This window comes from Fukomys damarensis, unplaced genomic scaffold (genome assembly GCF_012274545.1).
Source record: "Fukomys damarensis isolate Sample0158 unplaced genomic scaffold, DMR_v1.0_HiC HiC_scaffold_34, whole genome shotgun sequence".
Taxonomy (NCBI): domain Eukaryota; kingdom Metazoa; phylum Chordata; class Mammalia; order Rodentia; family Bathyergidae; genus Fukomys; species Fukomys damarensis.
This window is the reverse complement of record NW_022900946.1, coordinates 4,234,501-4,257,070: the sequence shown is the minus strand read 5'-3', so window position 1 is coordinate 4,257,070 and position 22,570 is coordinate 4,234,501. Positions and strand designations below refer to the sequence as shown.

The 22,570-nt window shown below is 49.9% G+C and overlaps 2 protein-coding genes across 11 annotated transcripts in view; one reads left to right on the top strand and one right to left on the bottom strand.

The window, feature by feature from the left end:
- Positions 1-3,369, top strand: part of Slc5a11 (solute carrier family 5 member 11) — a 54,761-nt gene extending 51,392 nt beyond the window's left edge. For 4 of the 7 annotated variants that reach the window (XM_033758472.1, XM_033758471.1, XM_010623477.3 and 1 more), the window contains 3 exons: positions 425-640; positions 1,455-1,623; positions 3,093-3,368. In XM_033758472.1, the coding sequence (XP_033614363.1) occupies positions 425-640; positions 1,455-1,623; positions 3,093-3,298 (591 nt within the window). In that variant the 3' untranslated portion in view covers positions 3,299-3,368. Of the gene's footprint in view, positions 1-424; positions 641-1,454; positions 1,624-3,092 lie in introns of all 7 variants that reach the window. The other 3 variants (XM_019207399.2, XM_010623480.3, XM_010623481.3) reach the window with 3 other exon arrangements.
- Positions 3,370-9,119: 5,750 nt separating this feature from the next.
- The window catches only part of Arhgap17 (Rho GTPase activating protein 17), a 48,667-nt gene continuing 35,216 nt past the window's right edge, over positions 9,120-22,570 (bottom strand). For 2 of the 4 annotated variants that reach the window (XM_019207402.2, XM_033758713.1), the window contains 4 exons: positions 22,115-22,348; positions 19,032-19,207; positions 16,323-16,931; positions 9,121-9,906 (listed from right to left, as the gene is read on the bottom strand). In XM_019207402.2, coding sequence (XP_019062947.1) covers positions 9,776-9,906; positions 16,323-16,931; positions 19,032-19,207; positions 22,115-22,348 — 1,150 coding nt within the window. In that variant the 3' untranslated portion in view covers positions 9,121-9,775. Of the gene's footprint in view, positions 9,907-13,344; positions 13,394-16,322; positions 16,932-19,031; positions 19,208-22,114; positions 22,349-22,570 lie in introns of all 4 variants that reach the window. The other 2 variants (XM_019207400.2, XM_019207401.1) reach the window with 2 other exon arrangements.

Here is a 22,570-nt window from a genome sequence, read left to right as displayed (position 1 = left end):
TCTGCAGATTCAACTTGCAGCTGACTGAAAATACTTTAAGAACTGCGTATGTACTGAGCGTGTACAGACTCTTTTCCTTACTGCTGCTCCCCACGCCAGAGCAGAGCAGTATGCACACAGCACTCGCACTGTCTTAGGCGTTACAGGTAACTAGGATGGTTTAAAGTGCACAGGAGGACAGGAGGTTACACGCGAGCACGACAGCCGTTTCGTACGAAGGGGCTTGCGCAGGGGTGACCCAGGCATCCATGGTAGGAGGGATCCCTCCAGGACTGCAGAGAGCACCTGCTGGAGGAGAAGCAGCTGAGCGGCTCTGCCCTTCCAAGTCACCAATGAGGGCAGCGCTGGTGTGAGAAAGCCAGGCTCTTGGAGTCCCTGAGGCCCAAGCCCTGTGGCCTTTAAGTGGTTTTGCTCTCATTTCCAGGGTGCCTTCTCAGGCCTGATCGTGGGCCTGCTGCTGGGCTTGCTCAGGCTGGTCCTGGACTTTCTCTACCCTCAGCCGCGGTGTGACCAGCCAGACGAACGGCCTGCTGTGGTGAAGTACATCCACTACCTCTACTTCTCCATGGTTCTGTCCGCGGCCACCCTGATCACCGTGTGTGCTGTGAGCTGGCTCACAAAGCCACCCTCCAAGGAGACGGTACATTTGAACCAACGGCTCTCTCAGTAAAACGCGAGAACACCAGAGGACCGAATGTTTAGAAAAACAAAAGTCCAGGGCTGGACTCAGAGAAGGTTCTCAGAATCCACCTTCCACTTCTGTTCTGATTCTCAGGCCCCATATGCGGCCACACAGCTTCTTTGATTGTCACTGATTAAAGGCACATGCATTTCAAGCCAGGCATGGTGGTGCATGCCTGTCATCCCAGCTCTCTGGGAGGCTGAGGCAGGAGGATTTCTAGTTCAAGTCCCACCTGGGAAACTTAGTGAGACCCTATCTCAAAAGAAAAAAAATAAGAAAAGATCCAGGGATGTTGCTCACTGTACATGCTCTGAATTTAATCTCCAGGACTAGGGAAAAAAAGAGCACATGTATTTCTGTCTTGGGATTTCTAACAAACCTCATGATTCTTTTATTGTTCTATTTTTTTTAACTTCCTGATTCCTTCAGCTCATTCATGAAATAATGAACCAATGCGATCTCTCCGGCTAGAGAAATGGCTGGGTTGACACGGACAGTCCTTGGGTCTCACCATACCCCGGGGTCAGTGCTAAGCTCAGAGGGCTAAAATGAGGGACAGCCGACCCCAGCCTAAGGACAAGGACTGTCAGAGAAAGATGGAGAACTGAGCATTGGCCCTGAGGAGCCGAGGGAGCCGAAGCCTGCTGCAGGCTGGGGCGAGGGGCAGACAGAGCAGCTGGGGGCAGTGTGAAGGCTGAGTTGGGGACTGGGGGTATGTGAAGAAAGTGTCACAGCACCCGCCGATATCTCACAACCACTCTCCACTCCTTAGGTCAGTCGCCTGACCTGGTTCACTCGTCACAACCCAGTGGCCCAGAAGGAGCAGGTGCCACCAGAAGCCCCCCTGCCTCCTACCGCCTCTCAGAACAGGACCCCAGAAGCCACCAGCACCAACATCCAGTTCCAGATTGTTCAAGAAAACACATCCAAAACCCACAGCTGTGAGTTGCCTCTTGCCTTAGTTACATTAGGAGTCTTGAAAAGCAGCATTCTACGTTCAAGCGGAGATTTTCCTATCAAATCACAAGCTAGAGAGGGTACAGACTTGGAATTTTAGCATCCCAAATCCAGGGTCTTCCCCATTCTCCACTGCCTGAAGGGATGATCAGTGACTCTCAGGAGAAGCCTCTGATGGGTTTCTGTTGGTGTTCACTAAAACGGTCTGTTCTCAGCTGGAGCTTTGCTGCACCCTCTAATTAGTGCTCCCACACTTGCAGCCTGCGGACATATTCTGGGGTTGCCCACCTGTTCTAATCAGGGGTCCCTGAACCCTGGCTGCGGCTGGGTACCTGTCTGTGGTTCACAGATCGGGGATGAGCAGTGGGCATTGGTCTTAGCTGCAGCCCCTCCTGGCTCACATCACAGACTGAGCTCCACCTAAGATCACAGAGGCATCAGATTCTCACAGGAGCACAAACCCAACTAAACAAAAGCCATGACAGTCCGAAGCCTTGAGATCAGGGACTGGAGGGACTTTGACTAACAGAAGGACAAAAGGTTAGGGACCATGGTTTCATTTAAATGTGAGTTCCATCCTCTGTCAGAGGATGAGGTGGTAACAGTGAGCTCCTGTGTCTGCGGATGCAGCTGCCCCATGTGGGCTATGTCCTTCTGTTAGTTTGGATATTGTGGATATGAACCCATGTCCACTGAAAGTGGGAAACTCCAGAAAGCCATGTGTTTGAAGAAAAATGGAGGTAGCATATTTCCTGGTAGAGATGAAGGCTGTTTCAATGTACTTTTTATGCACATGTGCTTCCCCTGGTTCAAATGTATCACCTCTCTGACTTGTAAACAGTTGCATTTACAGCCCCAGCTCTAAACAGAAAACTAAGTTTTCCACAAAAGTCCTCGCTTCCCAGCGGCCTCCTGGAAGGCAGTGTAATAAAGGGGACACAGAGGTGCATGCTGACACTTCTGCCACGGCTTAGCAGCTGTGTGGCTTTGCCCAAGTTGGTATGAGGCTCAGCTTCACTGCAACTCTTTGTCTGAAGACAGTGAAACTCTGAAAATACCAATCTTCTAGAATTAAACAGACTTCCCAACTTACGGTGTTAACGAATACAGTCATCCCGCAGACCTGTGGGGGGCTGGTCCAGATCTCCCCAGGAACGCTGAAGAGTATGGGCAGGCGGGTCCCTTGTGTAAAATGCCATATCTATATGAAACCTGCATGCATCCCCCAGTACGATGTAAACAGTTGTTACGATGGCAAAGATCTGTACACATTCACTACAGATGGTTTCCCCCCAAACGTTACCTTGTTTGGCTGAGTCTGTGGATGCGGACACTGAGGGAAGGAAGAGAAGGTGCAGAACACTTCTGCTGCAGGAGTGCAGCTGGCTGTGCCCCGTGCCCTTCTGGGAGACGTGGCCACCTCTACGACCTTCCTTTCACTGGCTCCTCTCAGGTGATGCGACCCCAAAGCAGTCCAAAGTGTCGAAGGCCATCCTGTGGCTCTGTGGAATGGGGAACAAGGGCAAAGAGGAGCCCCCAGGTAAAGCGGAGCCTGTCCTCATGTCCTCGGAGGAAAGCCCCGTGGTGAAAACCCTTCTGGACATCAACTGTATCATCTGCATTACCTGTGCCATCTTCCTCTGGGGCTACTTTGCTTGATGTGAGGAACCCAGGTGTCTATGCTGTTTTCAACATTTTTAATGAAAGAAAAAAAAATAATAAAGCTTTTGTTTGTTTACTGTGAGGCTTCAAAGGTGTTTATGAGCCATTCTCATCAGGACATCTAGGTCTTTTCCTCCCGCCCTCCCTTCTTTTTGCAGTACTGCAAGTTGAGCCCAGGGATTGCTGAGTTGTATCCCTAAGCTTTCTTATTTTTCATTTTGGGATAAGGTCTGGCTGAGTTACCAGGCTGGCCTTCCCCAGCCTCTGGAGGAGCTGGTATCACAGGCAAGGGCCACCATGCTGTCCCAGTATTTTCTCCTTCAAAGGAATCCTAAAGGTTTTTTCCTTATGGTACTTGCCCCTGGGTATGATTTCTTGAAAACAGATTGCAGTTTTTTTGCCCTGAATCTCATGCTTATAAGAAATCAGGTAACCAACCGCGCGCACTTCTCAAGTTCTGCCTTAGACAATTCTGTTTCTTTAGCTCATTTCCCACGAGATGCTCCCCCATACCAAGCAGCCAGAAGGAAGTGTCTGCAGTCTCTACCGGCTGAGGGCCAGCTGCTGTGGACTGGGGAGCAGCCATCCGCTGTTGTGTGCAGAGCCAGCATCTCAGGTTTTCGGTTTGGGACCGGGCAGGATCTTCAGAAATGACTGAGGGAGCAGTGTCCACCAGGTACACAACCGTCTCCCCCTAGCCCAAGGCCGAAGGGGGGAGGGGGAGCTACGCAGTACTCCAACACAACTGCAAAGTGGAGCAGTGGTCCAGTTTCTCAGGGGACCCCCATTTCCAGACTTCAGGGAAACAGGAAACCACAGGACCATGCAGTCGCTCCTGCGCTAACCGGCCAAAAGCCGAGGCAGAACAAAGTGCCGGCAGAGGGGCGGCCTTTGGGGCCTGGTTGCCGACACTGGGCTTCTATTCAGACCCATGGAGCTGCTCCTGGCAGGCCCCCGAGGGGTGTGGCAGGTGAACGGGCCTGAGAGGAGGGGAGCAGGAGGCACAGACTTCCACAAGTCCTCAGCACTGCCAACCCTGAGCCTGTGCTGCCTCTGGTCGGGGTGCACACGCACTTCAGCAGGAGTCTCCCCGACCACTCCACCGCTGGAGCCAGCCCTCTGCTTGATCCCTCAGTACTTCCCGGACTCTCAGCATGAAGACTGTCTTCCTCTGAGGCCTGGCAAGACCCCCGCATGTTTCCCTGGCCACCCTAAGGTCAGAGCACAGTCGGGGTCCCAGCTGCATCCAGCACAGTGGCTCGATGCTGCGAAGCAGGCTGCGTCTCTGTGCTTAGACAAGGAAGCAGCAGGCCTCGTGCTGCTCTCTCCCTCCTCTTCTGACCAGCACCCCAGCCCCAAGACGTAGGCCTTCAAAACACATTTTATTATTAATGCTCACCTGTCGGCTGGGCCAGACTAACACTTCCTTAAGGGCAGAATGTGCCACTCCTGCCACGCCCTGCTCAGCGCCTGGTGAACAAACGTTCGTCCTCCAGACACCAGTGCTTTCTGGCCTTAGCCTCATGGCCACCGAGCACAGGTGTCAACAGTCTGGCCCAGGGCTTGGCTCCTTGAGGGCGGAGTTCATGGAGGTGACTGTGAACACGGCTCAGTCCCCGGCCTCTAGGGCCACAGACACTGGTGCCTAGAGCTGTCCTATGACCGGCTCCCTACTCCTGGGCATGGGAAGGCCAGCACCAGCCATCAGAATGTGTCCGCCCGCCTGCCCTGAATTCCGCCAGCACCAGCTCCCCTAGGTGGTGTCCTGCTTCTAGGGTCACCTCTGACACAACTGCTCTGCGCTGCTGCCTCAGGGATGGAAGACCCAAATGGGCCCGGCACATCCTTTTCTCTTCAGCTCCCTACCTACCCTTGCTCAGAAATCTCCCAAACGCGAGTCAGAGGCCCTGCCTGCCCTGATCTCTGATCTCAGGGCCCAGTGCGCCTCATTCTTTGCCTTCCGATTTCTCCGCCCTGGCCCCCTCCTACCCTAGCTCTGCGGCCCCCTACAGCTCCATCTCCCCTGTCTCGCCCCACTCTGTCCCCAGCTGTCCCGGGCACCCCAAGCTGCTGGCCCTCGGTTAGCACAGGGAACAGCAAAAATAAGCAGTGAACTGGTAAGACCTTGGTATCGATTCTAAGGGAAATTCTGTGGAAAATGCTGTTTCTGTATGAAATGTTATGCAATTTTGGGGATCATTCAAGTGTCATTTGTTGATGTGCATATAAACTTCAAGGGTGACATCAGGCCTGACTCGCTAGCGCAAGGTCCTGAGTTTGATCCCCTGTAACAACAAAACAAAATAAAACAACTCTGTTCAATACAAGCAGAGGATGGAAACAACCTTGGTGAGGCGCTCTTCCCCGTCTCCCCTCACACACCTTCTACGTGGTCTTCATGTATGCAGACAGGCCTCAAGGTAACTCAGTGATGCCACCTCCTGGTCCTCACCCCGTCTAACTCCCTCAAGTGTGGGCAGACTCTGTGACTCCTTCTAACCAACACTGCGGCAGTGCTGCTGATGGGTGCCGTGGTTGTTACCCCCAAAGGGCCCATCAAGTGTCCATATTTTTAAAATCACGGTCAAAGACACTGCTATTCACCCCCTCACAATGCTCTCCTCACTTGAACACATCCCCTCATTCTTGCCACTTTCTCAAGCAGCTGTGAGGTCCTTTCCTATCTAGAGGTTTGATAAAAAATACAGCACATGCCACTGCCAAGTGCCTTGCCATGGAAATGTGGGCTCCTAAAACACTGAGGTGCGTCCTCATTCCCCAGACCTGGCGCCGTTCAACTTCTGACTCTTCCCCAAAGTCAGTGACCACAAAAAAGTTACTGCGTTGAATGGGTTCAGGACATTGGAGCAGCCACAACTGTGCAACTGAAGACGCGAAAAAGTCTTCCAGGACTGCTTCAGGAAGTGGCAAGACCGAGGGGAGACATGCGTGTGAAGCGAGAGTAAGGGTTTAGAGGGAGATCAACGGCAATGTGTCATGTCCTCTAATACATTTTTTTAAACTTCTAAGCATTCGCTATTTTCAACCACACTGTGTGTATTGTGGCGGTCACATTATGTAAGACGGCCTTGCTGGCAGGTTCATGCAGACCTTCTGTGGTGGCTTGATAAAGTAGGAGTCACGTCAGGTACTGCTAGCATCCAGGAACGGTAGGCAGCTCCAGATGATGCCAGTGAGGAGCCAGGCCTCAGACCGTGGCCGCACAGCCACAAGAAAAGGAATTCTGACCATCTGAGGGAGCCTCGCACTGGGTTCTTTTCAGTTGATGAGACTGTAGCCCTGGCTGATGTCTGACTGGGGCCTGTGAGAGACTCAGCAGAGGCCCCAGCCTGGCTGTGCCTGGCTCCTGACCCACAGCAACTGCGCAATGATCAATTTCTACTGTCACAAGCATCTAAGTATGTGGTTATTCATGACCAGCAGCAGACGGTTCACACAAGGTGAGGTACATGAATGCGTGTGTGGGTATGAACGGCCAGTGGGGGTTAGAGGAGTGTTCGCCTGTCTGCCTGCATGAGTCATTCAGCCGTATGCCTGAGAGTGAGCAGCAGAGCCTCTTTTACGGGAGGTGTCAAATAGGCATCTGGTCAATGGGAACAGAAACAAACCCAGAAAAGTTTATGCAAAGCAAATAATCGTGAGGCAAGAAATGTAGTCTGCCCTTGAAGACATGAACTAAAAGCTGGGAAGACTTCTGAAACCAGTTGCATGCTCTCTCATGTTTCATCTCTCTGTCTCTCCCCACATTCACTAACTTCTCCCCTCACAGGTTGCTCTCGGCTATACGCGGTTGCATGACCGCTTGCACTGCGCTGGGAGATGAGGGTCCTGCCTGCTAGGAAAAGGATCCAGGGCTCTCTCCAGCTGTGAGGGGCAGTCACTGCATTAGGATCCTTCTTGCCATTTGGTTGTACCAAGGCCAGGGGCTTCACACCAATACATCCTTCTCCTCCCTGGCTCTACCTGTGTGGAAGGCACTGGTCCAGAAACATCCGTGTCAGAGATGTGGCCGTCTGATGCAGGATATTGAGATCAAGGTCCCCGAGACCACTGGGCCAATACACGGTCAGCAGGATGTGTAAGAGGCAGGTGGGGAATGGTGGGAGCAGGACCCAGGCAAAAAAAACCAGAAGGAATCTCAGGATTGTCAAAGAGGAATGTGCTGGGAGCTGAAGCCCCCAATAAAGGAGTGGGGTCCACCCAAGGAGTTCCAGGGAACCAGGGCCATCATGGTGGTCAGGGACTGGGTCACTCCAACACCTCTGAACTCCTGGAGTGGCCATGGCATGCTACACAGCTGAAACCACAACGTGTGGCGAGATGAATAGCTCCCTACCCCTGACATTGTATAGGCAAGGGAGCAGGGATGGAAGGCCAGAAAACATGGGTCTAGAACCTTCTAAGAAAGGGCGCAGAAAAGGGAAGGAAACTACCTGGAAGGTGGATTCTAGAGGTGAGCACCTCCCTGGGGAGCCAAGATGGCCACTCTGAAGTCTGAAGGCTCCTCGGCCTCTGATGGGGCCAGGACTGAAGGGCTCTGCCGGGTGTGGTGACAGCAAAGGGGACAAGCAGCGTGGCGCTATCCAAGCAGGAGGAATCACAGGTCCTGAGAACAAGAAAGAAAGAGCATCCAGGTGCTGTCCCCAGCCCTGCCTGCAGACAAGCTCAAAGTGCACTTACCTCTCCAGACATTCGACACCAGGCCAGCAGGTCCCACACCGCGGGGCTGATCTCCTCCAGCAGACAGCATCTTGTCTGGTGTTTATCTCTGATACACACAGGGCCAAATACTTTTCATTTTTCTTAAGATGGTGGCTGTCACAACAGGAGAATGGCTTTCTTAAAACAGCAAGGGTAGGGTTTGTTGGGTTGGGAATGCAGGAGAATGCCACTGTGGACTCCCTCATTCCCAGGCACCCACATGACAACAGTGTGTCCCAAGTCCCCCAACTGTCAGCCCTGCCATGCGGAGCACCTCTAAGATGCTTCAGACACCAGGCTGCGTACAGCCAGACTCGGCACTGAGCAGCAACCCACATAGAACTCTGCTTTCTTGGCCATGTTTGTTCTATAGCTAAAGGGGAGATGCTGAAAAGTAAGGAGGGAAAGTGAGTGATAAGCAGAATCAGTATAATAAACAAGTGAAAGAGTGCTCTGGGGCCACAGGAATGGGAGGGAGAGGAAGCTGTGCAGCCCTTGTCAAGTCAGGCTCGAGCTGCGCCCAGCGGCTGAGCAGGGAAGCCCCACAGATGCCTCAGAGGGGCGGCCCCGGGCAACCAGCTCAGTCTGTGCATACCCTGCGTACCCTGGAGAAAGCCACTATGTGACCCAGGCAGGGGACACCACAGAGACAGCCTCGCCAGGCTCCAACTCCCCATCTGCTCAAGCCCTGCGATCTGGGGAAAGGTGCTCGGAACAGGAGAGGACAGCGCTCTGACACAGAAGGGGGAACTCCTGTGGCATCACAGCCCCTGGAAGACGCCCTAGCCCTGTGGTGCTGAGCCCCTCTGGCGCAGCTCCCCCTCAGCTGTGTCCCCTAGATGAACGAGAAAGGAGTTCGGGACCGGTGAGACCAAAGGTGCAACCTTGACTGTGGACTGCTCGCTGAGCGACAGCAGTCTGGGAGGCCTCTGGGGCACTGGCTTCCCTCCAGCCTGTCACATTCCTACTGCCCTGAGAATCCCATCCACACTTCCATCTAGTTAAGTGACACACATGTGCACACACACACACACACACAGACTCCTCCAAGAATCACCAAGTTTTCATATAAACCACAGAATATATTTAATTCAAATTAAACATAAAACTAGAATAATGTTCGGTCCTTATCAAGTAGCAATTACATTGTTTAAAAAAAAAAAAAAAGAACAGTACATTTCCATCTACATTTTGCAATCCAAGGCACAGTCATATCCAGTTGACAAGGAGGCGACAGATCCAGCAGTCACCATCAATGCACGTGGACTGAGAGGGCGGAGGGAGACAAAGACCAGACTCAATACACGGGGTCTGCAGCAAGTCTGGGGGAGGGAAGCCGCCTTCCTCAGGCACGAGGCTGGAAGCGTGAGTAGCAGGAAGAAGCTGGCTTGTAACTGATGTGTTTTATTATGGAGTAAACATGCTGCCTCCCGTTCGTTCCAAGCTGCTGTTGGTGCTGCCTGTGTGAACACTTCCCAGCAGTAATACTCTTCTCACCTTAGGTATTTCTGGTTTTGATTCTTTTTGGCATGATTTCTTTCCTAAGTAAAGAAAGCCAAGCTCTTCAAGACACAGGTCATTCAGCGTTAGGTGGCGGCCACCACGTACTCCCTGGGCCGTGTGGAGGGCCAAGATCTGCGTGGCGAGCTTCTCCTCCACCCAAAGCTTCTCACTGTTGGTCTGCAAAGACAGAGGGTCCCTGCCCTGACCCCAGGGGCGAGGGGAGGGGTCGCGGCCAGGAGGTGGCTTTCTTCACAAGGCGGTGCTTTCCGTGTCATTGTCTATGTCCAGCAGAATGTGGCCAGGCACGTCTTTGCTTGCTGAGTCCGAGTGCGTTTCGGGAAAGACGCTGCGAAGTGGGTCTGAAACCCTAGAACTGGTGTCTGGACAAAAACACAAGGAGACACGATGTCACTGAGGGTAGCACCCATGCGGCCCCCAAAGGCCCCAGACACGGGAGAGGCTGGGAAGCTTGAGCTCACTCATGCACACATGGTCCCTCACTGGAGCCCTCAGTGCCCCAGATGGAGATGCCACAGCGAGCCTGAGACCCACATGGCAGCCACCTCTGGTGCCCAGGAAGCCTGAGACCTGACCCCGAGGGATCTGCTCGCTACGACCAAAGGGAGGATGCCTTTCAGCTTACTCCTATCAAGCTGTCAATGTGGCAAGGGCACTCTCCTGCCAGCACGTGGCTGCGCGTGGCCTCACCAGGGGAGCACCCACCCCAAGGCCAGCTGGTACCCTCTAGCATTTGGGCCACTGTCTCGACCTTGGCACTCGCAGCACTCTGGGCTGAAGCACCATGGGGTCAAGGCACTTCCTGTGCACCAGCAGAACCCAGGCCTCTACCCTCAGGTCAGTGGCAAAGCCCCTCCCCGGGTGAGGATTCAGAATGTCCCACACTGCCCAGTGGCCCCTTGGGGCACAATCACAAGGAGACGGAAACAAGCAGACTGCCGGTCTCCTGTGAAAATTCACCCTCCTCTCTAGCTAACACATCCGGGTCCCTGTCACGGCTCACTGCAGTAGTTCCAATCCCTTCCAAAGACAGCAAATCTGTGGTGATCCAGCTTCTGTCCCCATGCCCATGCCCACAGGGACTGTGGAGAGTCCGGTGGGCCGGAGTCATTCATGAGCAGCTATTTACTGCACAACGACCACGTGCCAGGCACTGTCTATCTGCTGCAGCCCCAACAGCGAACGGGGTACAGGTCAATAGCAGGAGCCCTGCCCTCACCAAGGCAGAAGGTGAAGGTCCTGGCAAATTAAAGAGCCTGGTAGGTATCGCAGGACTGGTGAGAGAGAAGAGGAATGCTCGGGTTTGCTGCAGTTCTACTTTGCTATATTGAAGCTGGCATGGCAGGGAACAGTGCAGCTGGGGGCTGCTTCTGCACTTGCTGGAGGGCAGCTGCCTGTCTACCCTGGCTGGGAGCTGGTCTGAAAGGCCTCTGTCTTCCTGCTCCTCCACCAGGCAGAGCAGCTGGCAACTGCTTGTTCATGTCTTTGGGCTTCGCCACTTTGAAAACACCCCCTGCCCCCCTGTTCTTGTCCCTGTCCTCAGGGCCCACTCTGAGGTCCATTTACTCCCAGGCCCTGCTCACAGGGGCCCTCACCTGGGCTGGCAGACCCCTCCCTCAAGGGGAGAAATTCTCAGACCCGGGCAGGGAGCAGGGTGTGGAAGAGCTTCGGTGCTAAGTGTCACGTCAGACAATTTGGGCCGGCTGAACTGCTGGATGACGCCACCTGGTGGTGAAGTCAAGGTGGTTTGCGCGCACAGATCTGAGGGACCTCAGATTTGTCCTTGGCAGAATGGAAGTCAACAGTGGCAGGGGGTGGTGGCGTCTTGTTCATATGACAGATACTTAAAGCAGAAAAAGAGGCTCCCAGCAACCAGTCTCACCCAAAGGTGAGAACACTATGGCTCCTGGTGGACTGAGGATCTGACGTCTGAAACCAGGGCTCTTCCTCAACTGAACATCTTCATCCAGGAAGCTGACCCTCCAGAATGGCACTCTACCATTTACTTATCTGTCACATCAACAGTTTCCAGTATGCGCTCTAGTTGTAAACCCATCCTTCAAAAAGGCCAAGGTTCCCTTATCACAAGAGGTCTCAAGACACCCCAGAAATGAAGGCCTTCAAGTACAACTGTGGGGTGAACACCTGCCCTAGGCCACCACCATCCCGTGCCTCTAGCCCAGGGCCTGGGGACACAGCTTCCTCTACTCACCAGTTTTTAAGGCTTTGAGTGACACTCTCTCTATGTCACTCTCTTCTATGACTGTGAAAGTCTTTGAGTCAGTTATTTATTTTATTACTCTAGTTAAAGGAGATATTCTATTCAAGTCTCACTGGATGTTTAATTTGACATGATTCTGTTATCTACTCATTAAAAACAAATTACAAGTAGAGGTAGAAGCCATTTCTATGTCGAATTACAAGCAATAATGTATCTATTGATGAAATATTATGCAGTTATTGAAGAGATGGTTATAGAAACTAAACTGCTACACGGGAAAGAGCATAGGATGTAAAGTAAAATAAAAAGGCAGAACGGCCAGTTGTGGCGGTGCACACCTGTAATCTCAGCACTCTGGGAGGCTGAGGCGGGGGTTCACAAGTTCGAGTCCATGCTAAGTGACTTAGCAACATCCTGCCTCAAAAACAAATAAAATGCAGGGTTAAGATCTATATATGCCAAAGTAATTATGATTCTGTACTCCCTGGCTTCAGAAAAACAAAACCAAAATTAAGAAAAACACTATAAACAGGCTCCAATAGTTCTATTACTAATTTCAATTACTTCTAATTTCCTTTGTACCTATTCTCATTTCCATGATATAGGGAAAGTCTGATCTCAAGAAGACAGCACCGGGAGCCGGCCGACTGTCCTTGGTGTGATCCTGAGGGTGACTCCATCTGTTTGTCCGTCAGACAGTGGATAAGTGCCCCAGGTTCTCTCAGGATTGTTCTTATTAAATTAAAAAGTGACTCTTTTTTGGTGGTAGTAATGGGTATTGATCCCAGGGCCTTCGCACTCAGCTACATCCCCAGGCTTTTATGTTTTGAGACAGAGTCTTGCTAAATTGCTAAGCTTCTCAGGGTTGGCTCAAACTTGTGCTCCTCCTGCCTCAGCCTCCCAAAGTGGTGGGATTACAGGCTTGCACCACCATACCCAGCTGAGCACTGCCTTTTAATCAATGAAAGAACTGATGACCAGGAAAACCAAGGGCTGCATTAGATTAAACACAGATACCTGAGGACTGCCCCTGCCCCTGCCCCTGTTTCTGAGTCCTGGGAGGCTGGGCCTGGGTATTTCAGATTTAAAATGTTGACATGTGAATTTAATGTGCAATTCTGATTCAATATATCTTCTTCTCCTGAACATAATAACTACCATTCACCTAGATCCACTGTCCACTCTGAACTGTAACAGATGCCTTTCTTGTGTGATCTGAATCAGCAGTTCTACTAGGAGACATCACTCACTCCACAGACCCACCAGATGTGCCTAGCTGCATGCCACTGAGCTGAAACTCTAACCGAGGTGCACGTTCTTCCTACTACACCTCTTCCTGTCAACAGGGAGAACAGTGGAAATTAAATAAGTGACAAGGTCATCAGTAACGTCTGTGAACACACTTAGTATTCAGAACCGGCAGCAAGCATGACCAGAGCCAGCTCTCCTTTACCCATGCATAATTAGTAGGGGTGCAAGCAGGCAGGGTTAGGGTGACTGGTTAGCAACAGGCATTAGTGTACAAATATGATCACACAGTAGCAGAAGTGCTTTGGCCAATCAGGTGCCTTTTCCTTACCATTGAACATTCCACTTTCAGTTCTTACTGAATATGGCAGGTCATACATCTAAATTATTTAATAAAATGTTTAAATTAGAATAGTCTTTGCTAAAAATCTAATACTCTAAAAACAGCAAGATGTTAAACTCTTTTTTTTGAGAAGTGAAAATCCTACTGCTTTCTAGAGTCACAATTAGGAGCTCAAGACTCAAAACAACGCAGAACTTCTCCAGAACTTAGCTCTGGTGCTAGTGGCCAAGCCTGCCTGGCAGCAGTGAACTCTCCAGGAGTTCGCCTTAATCCCACAATCCTTTGTCTAATGCTTCAAGATTAAGTGCTCTAAATGAATAACCTGTCTACAGGAATTTGTTTATCTAAAGTTTTCCAAACAAAAACGTGTTATAAGAAGAGACTGCCCTGTCCAAGGCAGTTATTCCTTTTCTTCCTGAAAACCCCGTGCCCATATCCAAGAATGACTAACGGTAGCAGGAACCACACCAGTGGATACACTAATTCTAAATGCTGGTCTTCTGCATGCTTACAGTGGTATTTCAGGGAGTTTTAAGGTATGAAAGGTTAATTCTGTAATACAAAGATTATGAAGGTGACCTGGAATGTCTGTGTTAGGAGGATTCATAGCACAGAATGATTAAGCTAACACCTTAAGGAAGAGTATGTCTAAATCTAACAACTACAAAGCAGTGTGCTGCCATGTCGTAACAGAGCAACAAAGCCACCTTCTGGTGTCCACAGGAAGCTGTGGACACTCCCTGAGGGAGCTGATGAAAGCAAACATACGCATGAGGAGATTCTAATACCATTCGAATGTGGGTGGAGATAGATGTGGATGGGCCTTGTGGTGGATTTTTTGGTGATACTGGGGCCTGAACCCAGGGTCTTCACACTGAGTGACATCTCCAGCTCTTATTTATTTATTTATTATTATTATTTTTTTGGTACCAGGGATTGAACTCGGGTCCTTGCACTTGCAAGGCAGGCCACCGAACAGTTGAGCTAAATCCCCAGCCCTAGCTCTTTTTATTTTTTACTTGAGACAGGGTCTAAGGCAGTTAAGTTGCTCAGGCTGGGCCTGAATTTGCAATTCCTTTGCCTCAGCCTCCCAGACTGCATGGGACTAATTACAGGTGCACCGCTATGCTGTGCCTCACAGTACCTTTTGAAAAGCTCATGTGGTTTAAGGAAGCAAAACTTAAGCATGACAGAGTGCAGGTGAGCTTAAAGGAATTTGGGGTGAGACTGCTGGGGAAAGTTTTTTTTTTGTCCTAAGAATTTCAGACATAATGAAGCTCCATGCAGTTAACTTGTACTTAAAATACAAAAATTAAAAACACACAAGACACAAGGGACACAATCTTCTATGCGGATGGCACCCAAGTCCTCTTGGTTGAAGCCTGAGGAGCCAACTAATGACAGGCAAAGTGCATTAAGAAGCGCCAAATGCTCTGAGAGGCTTCCCAAAAAGAAAGAAGTAGTTCTTTGTACCTCAGCCGAGTGGCCTGAAATTGGGCTCTTAACCTGCTGCCTCTACCTCCTGCATGTGGAGCCCTGCAGCTCAAAGTGCTTCTGATAAACCTGAAAGGAACATCTATGTGCTGCGGAACACTTGGCCACTGACCGCTGCGGAAGGCGTCAGACGGCCACTGCAGCCAGAGGCCAAGTCAAAAGCACACACATGGAACATGCTACGCAGCCACGTTTGGAGCTGCGGTTCAAGCTGCCTGGGGCTACAGACCTTCTCAGTCCTGGAAACCTTCCCTACCCGTGAGGGCCCTGGGAAGACAGACAAGCAAGCAAATCGATGCGGCTGTTTTCAAAATCAATGTCGTCTCATAAGAAGAACAGTTACTAAGCACTCATTAATACATGCACACATTATGCATTATTCTCCTGAAAAAGAAAAGTTCCCTGAAAATATGCTTTAGCCAGGCGACGTCATCACCTGCAGTGTCAGTTTTGGGTGCACTGCTGCTGACAGCTCACTCAGGATGGCTGGGGAGCCCAGGGGTGTGCTGCAGCTCCTCTGAAAATGCTGCCCCTTAGAATAATTTATAACTAGGTTGTTGTAACTAAGAGGAGGAGGCTGTGTAAGAAATGACATGGAGGGGCCGGGGATCTAGCTCAGCGGTTCGGTGGCCTGCCTTGCAAGCACAAGGACCCAAGTTCAATCCCCGGTACCAAAAAAAAGAAAGAAAAAAAGAAATGAAATGGAACTTCTAATTATTATTTTTTAAAACACAAAAAACATTCCCTTTTAAATTAAATAGTAAATCTGAGTAACTGGAATGGAAGTATTTTTAAATCATAACTAAACAATGTGTCACACCCTAGACTGCCTAGCCCATTACATTCTGTACAACCCCAACACGCAAAACAGGCTTCCACTGGCTGGGGGAGCCCCACCCTCTCCTCTCCGACAGGACCCCACACCTGACACGACTGGGTCCGGACAGCCACCGTGAGTGCAAGAACTCCAAGCTAGCATCAATCATGGTTTTTCAAATCATCTGGAATCCTTCAGTTACTATAGTATTTTTATTTTTTTTTTTTTACTCTTCGAAAATAAAGTATTTAAAAAAGAAATTCACCAAGAAATTAATTTCATGCTTATGTAGAATACCTTCCACCTGGATTAAAACTCATTATACTCAGAAAAATGTAAATGCAGATTGGTCCTGAACACATAATGAAATAAAGCAGGGTTCAGCAAACTTCCAGGGCCTGATAATATTCTACGTTTTTCAGACTGTATGATCCCCATAACTACTCAGCTCTATTTTGCACAAAAGTAATCAGAGAATGTCAACAAATGGCATGGCTGTGTTAAAACTTTTATTCCACAAATCAGCTGTGGGCCAGATTTGGTGAGCCAGCAGTTTGCTGATTCCTGCTCTCAACCGCTTGAAGCCTATGTGAAGGGGGGCAGTAACAAAGCAATGGACAGTGGACAGGGCCAGCAGGAGCCACTTCCTACTTACCTGTCACGATTTTGGAGGCTGTCGGAGTGACACCAGTGAGGCTGCTGTCCCCAGCTGGGTAGGCGCCAGGAGGATGAGGGGGTGGAGGCATGCTGGGTCGGTTCCGTGGTTTTGGTACGGGTCTGGGCCTTGGTAAGGTTCCAGTATGTGGCTGTGCAGTCTCAGGGCTGCTCACTGCCTGAGGCTGAGGTCCCAGCAGACTGAGGTTCTGTTTTCCTAGAGGTGGGGTGCTGGGGGGTGTTGGAGTCTGGGGAGGGGTATGAGATAGCTGTTCCAGTCCTTGCTCGCCAGGCAGAGCCCCAGAGGAGGGGCCGCCCTGGCTGCCCAGCCTGGTGTGCAACTGTGGTGTGGCCTGGGTTGGGGGCTGTGGTGGAGGATGACTCGGTGCTTGGATTGGAGAGAGGCTGCTGGAGTACCTCCGGGGTGCCGAGGGCTGGGCAGTGGCCAGTACCTGGCCTGAGTGCTGGGGGGGAGGAGAAGGGCTTCGAGCGGCTGGCTTTGGTGACACATTCGGTGCAGGCTGAGATGACCCTGGAGAACTCTGGCCCCCGGGATGGCCAGGAGGGGCGTTTCCTGGTTTTGGGGGTGCTGGAGCAGGTTTTTTAACAGCTGCACAAGAGGAAAAAAATATCAGTCAGAGCAGCACAGTGAGAGCCAAGAGACAAAGCTACGCCCCCCAGGAGTAAGCAGGCATGCACCATGCAGGGGAGTCAGGAGGCACTTCACTGTCCTTCCTCCCCCAAACCGCAGCCCCCACTACCCATCCAGACACTTAAGAAACACAGGTGTCTGGTCTTCCTTCCCACTGTCAAAGCCAGGAAACTACAAGGCAAAACTGAGAAAATGTCACAGAGGAACTAAGGAGACAGGATGAATCAGTGCTATGTGGTCTCCTGTACAAGATCCCGGAAGTAGAGCCAGGCACTAGGGAAAGCAAGGAAATCTGAACCGAGCATGGAGATTCACAGTTAGGTACCAATGCTACTCTCCTAGCTGTGACAAATGCAACATAGAGATCGACGTCAGACACAACAGTAGGGGAAGCTGGGGGAAAGTACGTGGGAACTCTACTTTTGTGTAAGTCTAAAACTATTCCAAATCTAAAAGTCTATGTAAAAATTAAGTGTATAATACACATATAGACCTTCTGTGACATGTCATTTTAAAAGTTCGGAAGGAAGAAATGCCACACCCACACAGACCGTTACTCCCGGGCCCCTCAGCATGCATCCCCTCTCATGACCCCAAAGCTGGAAGACTTCCAGCTTCCTCTGACCACCACGGGCCCTGCTCAGGCATCTTCTCTGGGGTTTCACTTTTTTTAAATAACAGAAATTCTACCAATTACATCATTTGAGTTAACAGCTATCAATTTGAAAGAGCTGCCTGGGAATCGTTTCTCTAAAGACATCAGTCACTGTCACTGTCCTCACGACACCAACTAAGATCAGCACTGGGGATCTGGTACCAAGGAGGATGGAATGGAAAACAACAGACGTGGAGGCTTGGTTCTAGGCTGGGAAGGGTAGGCAGAAAGGAGACTGGAACATTTTTCAGTTTCTGCTGAGATCTCACTGATTTCCCCCAGGAAAGAAGGAAACGAAGGAAAGAAACGAATACGCATCGCTCGCCTAACACACTACCTGTACTGGGTCAGACTCTTCATATAAATTATCTCATGTACATCTCATCAGCTTGCTGCAGAACTGGCACTTTTTATACCCATTTCACAGTGGAAAAAAACGAGGCTTGGGGAGAACAAGTGTTTTGGAGGAATAGGCAGCTGGGAAATGGTGGAACACAGACTCGCATTCATGTCACGTGGACCTCCTGGACTCTTTCCTCTTCCTCTACCCTATACTGCCTGGCTCTTTCTTCAGAACTCAGGATCCATGGGGTGAAGTCTGCTCTTTCTGGAACTTCCAACCCTGGAACTGCTAGTGCATAGCCCCAGCACTAGGGACACTGGAGTGCGAGACACAGCGCGAGCACAGCTCACTGAGCACGACTGAGGAGACTGGCAACAAGCTAAGAGCAAATTTAGAGATTAGAGATCAAGAAAAGTAACCTTAAAAAACCAGAGTGCAGGAGAGAGGATGACCTGTAGATGTGGTGGGGACAGGGATGGTTCTGTGGGGGAAGTGAACTTTGAGCTGAAACCTAAATGCTAAGGACGTGAAGATAGCAGGCAGAAGGTTCTGGAACAGACAAGAACAGCCCAGAAGCTCTATGAGGGAACGAGCTCAGTGAGATGCAGCTGGATCACAGGGCCCAGGGAGGTGGACATGGAAGCCACTGTGAGTTCCTCAAAGAGACACGATCTCCCTGTCTGAAAGCCATGCCTGACTCTGGGTAAAGCACCACAGGCAGATGGCCCAGACCCAGAAGGCACAGCGGGCCTCCAGCCCACAAAGCTCAGGCGGGGCAGAGGCTGTGGCGAGTCCCAGACAGAGGGAGGGCCGAGAACACCAGAGTCCCAGGAAGCAGAAGGAGCTTCTGAAGAAACAGCTTCTCCTCTGAGCTTCATAGCTCCTATGGGAAAACATTCTTAAATGACTGCTTTTCTGTTCTTTTTTGTTTTTTTCTGTAATGACTCATTTTCTGATTTATCATTTTCTGAGTATACACAGAAAAGGTCGCCGAAAGCTTCAAACCTGTACTGCTGCACCACTTGAGGAGGTGTGCACATGGCTCCCCAGGGCTACTCACCCCTGCGAAGAGTGTGAGGGCTTGGGCCGGCGGCACTGTGGGCTGAGCCAACCGAGAGCTGGTGGGAGCCGGCACCCGACTGGGCCTGGCCCTGGCTCTGGCTGGGAGTTGTCTGACTGCTGCTTCTCCCTGATGCAGGGACAGCTGCGGGCATGGAGTCCTTGGGTTTTGGAGGACTACAGGGAGCAAAAGTCAAGTTAGACGTCGGACACCCCAGTTAGAAAAGCAAAGCACGCTCTAAAATACAGTTGTTTATCAGCAACCAAGGGGCTCTTGTTCCAGGATTCCCTGGAGGTGCAAAATCTAAAGATGCTGAAATCCCTTATCTAAAACGCTTTCGTATTTGAATACAACCTACCTATACCTCCTGTATACTTCCGATCATCTCTCTGTTACTTATAATACTTCATATGAATACCGTGGAAATACTTGTTATACTTTACCGTTAAAAGAAAAATAAGAAAAGTACGAATGTTCAGTACAGATACATTTTCTTTCTTTTTGTTTTTGGTGGTACTAAGGATTAAACTGAGGCTTTCACAGCGAATTACATCCCAAGCACCCACTCATGCACCTTTTTAATTTTTTTTCCCCATTAAGTTTATTGGTACATTTAAAGCAAACAATAGAGTTCCATTTATCACTGGGATCTTGTAGCTTTACATGATGTATCCTGGTTCTTATTTTTCCCCATACCCCTGCCCTCCCTTCACCCTTCCCTATTTACAAAGACTTTGTTTCCATTTTTTGCATGTTTTTTGTTTTCCATTATTTCCGTTCCCCTCCCTTCCCACTTCCCCTTTAGCCATTTTTTGTCCTATTTCACATTATCAATTATACCTTTTGAACCTTATTTACACTTTTAGCTTTTCACACCAAAGAAACTATTTGGTATTTACTTAAGTGTGTCCTATTTACTTCACCTAAGAGTATAGCCTCAGTGTGCATCCATTTAGCTATACCTTCTTAATTTCTTATTTGAAGTCAGGGTCTCACTAAGTTGCTAAGTTGCCCAGCAGGCAACCCACCTGCCTCAGCCTCCCAGAGTGCTGAGATTATAGGGGCAAGCCACTCCTGGCTTATTGAAACCATTTTTAAAAAATGATTTTTCATCTATGGGTGGTCAATATGTAGAGGCACGACCCAAAGGTACAGGGGGATGACTGTAAGGTTCCAAGTACAGTTTCCACCTCAACAGGCAAGGAGATAACCTGATTTTAATATCCGGGGCCTATAAAGCTAGTACTTCCTTAAAGAATAGTCTTGAGATTCCTTGCAGCAGACTGACCTCCAACTTCTGTACTGCTCAAATGTCACGTTAGAGGCCATGTCAAAGCAGCTCACGAGAAACCTCAAGTTCTATCTACTTTGCTTGTATTAAATTGGGCAACATTAAAAAATAGGAAAAGGCTTTGACTTTTTACAAATACCTGTACAAAAGTAAACAAAAGCAATCGCAGAATGATGCTTGGTTACTATCATTCTCAAGAAACTCAATGGTGACTCAGCCCAAATTTAACAGGAGCAGGGAGAGGTCGGGACTTGGGCCTCCTACTTCCTGGGCCAAACCCTGTACCAAAAATGACCGTGACCCGTGTTAAGGTAACCAAGGAGCGGACAACATTACTGAAAAGTACACAAAAATACCCACAGAATATACAGAACAAAGAGCAAGCTGATGGCCGAAACTCCCTCTGTCCTTCCACAGTGAGGACTAATGACCGACTCAAGTATGTTCAGTCTTGAGTGATGAGCCAGCTGCCACGAGAAAATGAAAATATGTAAATCTGCTCATGTTTTTCTCAAAAATAATTTAAGCCAAAATATATGTATTATATGGAGCAGTGGTTACTGACAAGCCAATGAAGCTAACGTTGGACCTATGAAGCCCTACAAAGTTAGAAGACTTCATTCCTTCAGCTAAAAAATAGACTTCCGGGCCGGAGACTTAGCTCAGTGGTGCTGCTGCCTGCCTCAAAGCTCAAGGTCCTGAGTTCGATCCCCGATACCCCTCCCCACAAAAAAGACTTCCCAAAATTATGAGTGAAAAAGATTTAAAAATGCACAATGCATTCAGAATCCAGGTATGGAGCTAACCAAAATTCCTATCTGATAAGTACCTTTGCACACCCTGAGACTGCCTTTCAACCCAGAGGGTGACATGGAAGTTTTCCCAAGGCAAAACTCTTGCGGGGGGGAAAAGTCTGAATAAACAAGCAGTCCTTGTTTCAGGCATTTACTCTACCTTAGATATAATTATTTCGTGCTGTGAGGATGACCAAACGATAGCAAATGACAATACAAATTTTAGCACACTCTGTAGAAGGCTTCATCATTCAGAGCAGCTGCCGCTGAGCCGTCACAGATACCGCATGAACAGGACTCTGCCTGGACCAGTACAGACAGCCAGCTAACGAAAAGAAAATCTCAACCCAAAGGGACCGTCTTTAAAGTTGTTCTACTGTGCAGTCCATTCCCACCAGTTTACCTGACGGTCAAGCCATAAAATGGTCCTTTAAGAAAAAATACCTTCTTTTCCACCTGTACACGCATGCCAATCCCCCTGTAAGACTGCAAGCCTCAAGAGCTGGGATGAGTCTTAGTCACCTACAGGCCTTGGACAGCACCTGGTATGGATCAGTTATTCAGTGACTTCACGTGACTGAATTGTGACTGAAAAACAGGTGCCAGGAGTCCCGTGACTAACTCACTACCTACATTCACATGCTTACTAGTCAGCACACTGAGTGAGAACAAGCAGATGGCACAGGACACCGACGGCTGCACATCAAGCGGGTAAAAGAGGTTCATGAGACTGTTATATGCCTATTAGTCTCCCATTTCCAGCACCCAAGCAGCTGTATAACAAAGACTGCAAACAAATGTTGCTTTCTTTTGCAAACAGAAAACGAAGCAAGCTATTTGCAGTCTTTTTCCACCCTGTCCTTTGCCAACCAGAGGAGTACCAAGTCCGGTTCACTATATGCCAGGAAGACCCTTTTGGCATGAGTGCCATGCCCAAAGAGTACCACCTGCAAAAGGTCAGGGCATCCAGCCTCCCTGTCAGAAGGGGGCCTGCTTACCTGCTGTCACCTGGGCCTGGCCCTTGCTCTGGTATGCCTGCAGAGGAGGGGACAGTCCCACCCCCTGAGCTGCTTTCAGCCCGAGCGCTCTGGGCAGGGGGCTCCGGGCCTGCGGGAACCAAGGTGCTGCCATCTGTGGGCGGGAGTGGTGGCTGGAAAGCAGGAGCTACGTGCTTTCTATTTAGAGTGCCACTCCGCCGGTGGGCCTGGAAGTCCATAAGCTTCACACCAAAGCTACACAGAGAGAAGAAACAGTCAACACACCATGCGAGCTGACTCCCAAGACAGAAGCTCAGTGGTCCACACATGTTAAAACCCGACACAGGGACAAGACACCCAAATTGCCCAGCATGCAGAGAAGTGGCAAGGACCGTATTAATGTCATCCCATTCCCAAAGCAAGCAGTTCAACTTGGCTTTAAGCCTGAACAAAGCCAAAGGACCTGGCACTGATCAA